Below are 5,442 nucleotides of genomic sequence, written 5' to 3' on the forward strand. Positions count from 1 at the left end.
CTAGTTGGCAGTGTTGTGCATATATTGTACATGAATTGTTGCCAGCTAGTAAGTGTCAAATTAAACTTGCGCTTTAAAATTAGCTTCCACTAGTTTTTCTATGACATAAGCACTTTTGAAGTTGCGGACCTAAATATTTTCATAAGCGCTTTAGAAATTGCGGAGCTAAATTTTTGGATTAGCGCTGCCCACCACTGTTTAAATTTAACGTGGTCACAGGCAAACATATTAGTGGAGCTGTCTTTTTGAGAAATTAAACCTTCCAGAAAATAAAGCCAGAAAGGAAAGTTTAACACACAAAGGAGGACGAAAGTTAACTGATTACTTGTCATCATCAACCACTGACATTACATGTACCATAACTAACATATCATAATATCAAACTGTGTCTTCATCCAATTGTTAGCTGGCTGTGGCTTTAGTTTTATCAACTCTAAGCACAAAACAAACGTGGACGGAGCTCGCCACAAACCTCTTTCCGATGTGCTTGTTGGCGACAGACAATGAAGCCATGGCAGACACGGTTTCGGCCTCCTCCGTGTCTCGCTGTAGAGCTTCGCTCAACGAGCAGCCGAGTGTAGAGGCCGAGCGCTGCAGCGAGCGCCAGTATTTACCTGCAGCAGAAAAAGCTCACGTAACAGCGGTTTCGCTGCAGATCATGCGATTGTGGATGTCAAATAAATGGATGAAACAGATTAGCATGTAAAAGTAAAGTGCAGTTTCTAAGGACACACAGGTTTTCAAAATTTTCTTTTTTGTCTACTTTTTCAAAACAAAACGGCAGTTTATATCTCTCTGTTTCATCAAGATATCTTTATGTTATTAGGTTGTGCATTCGCAATGTATTTTCCAAGGATAGTTCAGATGCAAATGAGCTCATAGGCTGGTTAAACCAAAATATTCAGTATGACATTATAAGAGAAAAACGTAGAAGAAGCTGAAATTAAAGTGATTTACTTACCGTGAACGTCAATTACTTTCTGCATTGAGCGCACGGCGTTGGCATTCGGTCTCTGCTGAAGCACCTCGTAAGGAATGGGATCCAACTAAACGCAAACAAAAACAAAACAGAAAACATTTCCAGTTTTGTTTTGTCACAATAATAAGGTTACACTTTTTTTTACAATTAGTCAAACTGGACAAGATCATACATGTGCCTGTAGAACCCTCAAAGATTTGTGCCGCGGGGACAGACAGAACATGGGTCGGTGATAAAAGTGTCTTTTTTTAAAATATGAAGCTGAGTTTTCAAAAAAAATCTGTGAGATTTCTCTCTAAATCTGTATACCTGCAAAACGGGGGGAAATCTGTGTAATTTACAGACAATCTGTCCAACTTGACATGTATGGAAGATACTTTTATTATAATTTAATTGCTGTAAACTGAGTCAGCATCAGTTAAAGGCATTAAACATTAGAGCATCTTATTCTTGGATCTAATAGTCGCCTCTGTAAGTATTTCTACGAATGAGCCTGACAGGTGTTCAGAGAGTTCGTTCCAAAACCCCGTTTGACCTTCCACGGGTCCCTCGTGGTTTGCAGGATCAGTTTTGAAAAGTTGACCACAACCCACCGTTGAGTCGGTCCAAGAGGTTGGGAACAATCTCAAGCTGCTGACACAATAAAAAAATACAAATCTGCCTGCAGATGCACACCTCCTCCCACTCAAACAGCTCTGCTATTCTTTGACACAAACTACAGCTTTGTTCTGAGTCCCACTCTAAGGACATGTGTACGCAGATGCAAAAACTTGGAAAGTGCTTGTTCACACATACACACACCTCAGAGAACGGGGCTAAGAAATTCTTCAAGCCGCAAAGCTATTCCCCGAAGAGCCTCCCTAACCCGGAATGATTTAATTTCCCCTTTGGCTGACTGCTCATGCAGCGTTTTCTCATCCCATTTTGTCCAACGGGCTCATTTAGCTCCACATTCTAGCAAAGACAACACACATGCCCTTTTCTGCTCAGTCATAATCCCAGCGGAATAACGCGCCAACATGGAAACATGGAAAAAGAGACATGAAGAGAAGAGAAAAAGAAGGGGAAAAAAAAGATTTGGCTTGACATTTTGGGAGCAGGATACTAGAGAGGAAAACCAAAAAAAAAAAAAAAAACGACTCATGTTTTCTTTTAAGGAGGACATGCAGAGACTGGGAGGGGACCACGGAGCCGAGGGAAAGAGGCAAGTTGGGGGAGACGGATACTTTAATCCTGCTGTGGCACGACAGGCTTCATCGTGCACTCAGGAACGAACCGAGGTGCATGCAAACATAACGTGCACTGAAAGTTACAGAAACTCATCTGATTTATTTAAAGGGGCAAGATCATGTAAAATCAACTTTTTTGAGTTTTATATCATGTTATAATGTAATACTCTCATAAAAAACATGCCCAAAGCCTTGCTTTGACTCATTCATGCATGTTTGAGAAATCCTGCAGTGTTTTTAGGAAGCCATGCTGAGGAGCAAAACGACAGGTGGGGACCAGGAATGCCCCTGGGACGTGTCTTTAAGCTGAACTTCCTCATGGCAGAGCGCAACCCCTCCCCACACACCCCACCCATGACTCCTGCAGGCTCTCAGGTGAAAGTGAGAGTGAAACCTAACTGTCTGCTGAGCTCAACATTAGTTCTCACTCAGTGAAGCTCTTTTCAGATTAAAGATACCTTTGAGGAAATGTATTTTCAGATGCCAAGTAAACTGCATCATAGAGCATGAGCGAACCCCCGCCCCCCGCGAGCGCGACCCCCTGCACTGAAATGGGACCGGACAGAAGCGGAAGGAGGTTCTTAAAGAGACAGAGGCCAATTTCAAGGCGTTTAGAAGAGGAAGTGAGGAGAAGATAAGTTTATTTTCTATTTAAACATAAAAACAGCATTTTAATAACAACTAAAGGTGACATAGATACTTTATTATGGTATAGTATTTAAATATATGCCTGAGAAACACATAATATCGCCCCTTTAAGACAAAGTACGAAATTTCAAATAAGTCTGGTAAAAGGCATAACCCATCAAATATATTAACCTGTCTCACTATAAATCCTAATTCTAATGGTGTTTTGAMCAAAAGGAAGCTTGTTTGTCTTTTGCACCTAAAATATTTTAACCTGTTAACCCTAATCCTAACCCTAACCCAAATTAAATTAGGTATTTCTCTTTTTCCAAAGCTGCATTTTGAATAAAAGGTAACCTGGTTGGCTACACAACTGTCATGTCAGAATGAAACTCAGACTGGCCCATTCTAGTCAATCAATAACGTATACCACATACAAGTGGGACATGAGGGGCTTGCCACCCATTTTGGGCTCTGGAGAGCCTAAAGATTAACCCAACTGGTCAAAAGAGGTGTCAATCAAAAGAAGACAACCAATCGAATTGTTTGAACAGTCTATTATGCAAATACAACGTCCCTGGCGGCAAGGGTAAGATGTAAAAACCAAAAACTGGGAATGTACCACGGCGGTACACTGAGGGTTGAGAAGGTAAACCTCTGGAAAAATTGGAATCGCCTATTTGTATTGGTTTAAACTTCCAGTTGCACGCATATGTCAAATCACTTGTCTTTACAGTCAGAAAAAATAGGAGGGTGAGGTTTGCATCCTGCCTGGTTTTGGTGATGATTGTTGTTGCCTTCAGAAATGTACAATTCTGTCAGCTTTAGTAACGGACAGCCAAGAAAAGTCACCATCGAGACCAAGACTGACGCATATTAAACTGACTCTGTCTGAAAGTGATGTATTGCTTTAACTGCGGCTGAGTGGGAGACAGCAGAACTTATTCATCACTCCCATCTCGAAAATTTCCACGTTGGACGACTCAAAGCCATCAAGCCCTTCAGTCAAAACTTGCTTCTCCAAGTTTCCGGCAGCAGCCGTCGACCGCCACAACCCGAGCCGGTCCCAGCTCAGCTTCACCCGGCCCTGCTGACCCAGCTTCCCCCTCAGCTCCCAGTCAGAGAGTCAGGGGGAGGTCAGGGGTTCTCTGGGGTTTGGTGGAGCTCACCTTGGAGCAGGGCTGGACAGGGGCGGCTTGTCAGTTTGATTGACAACTGGGCCTCACGCTTATAAACTTTAATGACTCTTGTCATGGTACCCCAGGGACCCCCGGACAGCAGGTACGGTAAAGACACATATGAGCTCGCACACATGCCAGAGTACTATGAACAAGCCTGCGTTTGTGCATGACATCATCCGTGGCAACATTTCAGTTTGTTTGACTTTGTGGTCCTGGATGGGCTTTTAGTTGGACATCAAATGTGTTGCAGTGTTTAAGAGAGGCAGAGTGAAAGATGTCCTTCGGACTGCTGATCTTTGCGTACGTCTACGTGTGTGATGCAGACATCACACAAAGCACGGGGCCCAGCCAACAAAACCGAGACACCGTGGAAAGCCACAAGCTGAAAAAGAGGAATGTGCTCTGGTAAAAAAAAATATATTCCTGAGGGAGGCTCAAATGAAAACAGTGGAAAGAGGAGGAATTCCACTTGTTCAGCAAAAGAAAAAGTGCACAAGGCATTCTTTGTTTACGGTCTTGTCCATGCGCATTTGTCGGCGGCTGCCAAAATCGTCCGATTACGTTACGCTAACTGAACGAGGTAATCACGTGCATTGTGCAAAACAGGTGATCTTTTCCAGATAAGAATGTAGGTTTGCTTTGGATTTGTTGGGAACACTCAGGCCTAAAGGGGGACAGGTGAAGTGGAGCGTCTTACTGTAACTAGAGTGCAAACACGCTTAATTACCTCATGGACAGCTGGTAACAATTAGCATATTAGCTTGTTGTTTATCAAATAATTGCTAACAACCGTGGTTAGGAGTTGGCCAACATCTGTTTGTGAGAAATCACAGACTAGTTCAGACTTCGGAGTTGACTAGCGTGGCTGCAAACTCATCATTCATGAGCTTTTTAATGGGAGACTTTACGATAAAGCGCCATTCGGCCATTTTTTTTACAGCTAATTTGAGCTCTTAAAAACAACAACTAATGCCTAAAGCTTGACAGCTACATTCCTTCCACTAGTAAACAGTAAAACAATAGGATTAACATACCTGCTGCCAATTATTACTTACTGTATTTTAAATTTTATTTATTTATTTATTTATTTATTTATTTATTTATTTATTTATTTATTTAGTTTAAAATAAAATGCAAATTTTATACATAACAAAGAGAAAAAAATAACACGTGAAATGAAAGGAGGCAGAAAGAAGAAAAAAAATTCAATACATTTTAAATGTTATCCTTTTGTAAAATACGTTTTTAAAATTTTCATAAATGTGCAATGTGGAGAGTAACTGAAAAGGTCCAAACCTATAAACCAAGAAAAGACATTACGTTTGAAAAGCTCGACCAAAGGTTTTTATGATGGTAATATAATGGATTTAGGAGGGGCACACACACACACACACACACACACACACACACACACACACACACACAC

At 41.5% G+C, this 5,442-nt stretch overlaps 1 protein-coding gene across 2 annotated transcripts in view; it reads right to left on the bottom strand.

The window, feature by feature from the left end:
- The window catches only part of LOC106522264 (histone deacetylase 4), a 134,781-nt gene that overhangs the window by 2,900 nt on the left and 126,439 nt on the right, over positions 1–5,442 (bottom strand). For both annotated transcript variants that reach the window (XM_014015213.1, XM_014015214.1), the window contains 2 exons: positions 962–1,046; positions 473–614 (listed from right to left, as the gene is read on the bottom strand). In XM_014015213.1, coding sequence (XP_013870667.1) covers positions 473–614; positions 962–1,046 — 227 coding nt within the window. The remainder of the gene's footprint in view (positions 1–472; positions 615–961; positions 1,047–5,442) is intronic.

The sequence above is a fragment of the Austrofundulus limnaeus genome, unplaced genomic scaffold (genome assembly GCF_001266775.1).
Source record: "Austrofundulus limnaeus strain Quisiro unplaced genomic scaffold, Austrofundulus_limnaeus-1.0 Scaffold125, whole genome shotgun sequence".
In the NCBI taxonomy this organism is placed as follows: domain Eukaryota; kingdom Metazoa; phylum Chordata; class Actinopteri; order Cyprinodontiformes; family Rivulidae; genus Austrofundulus; species Austrofundulus limnaeus.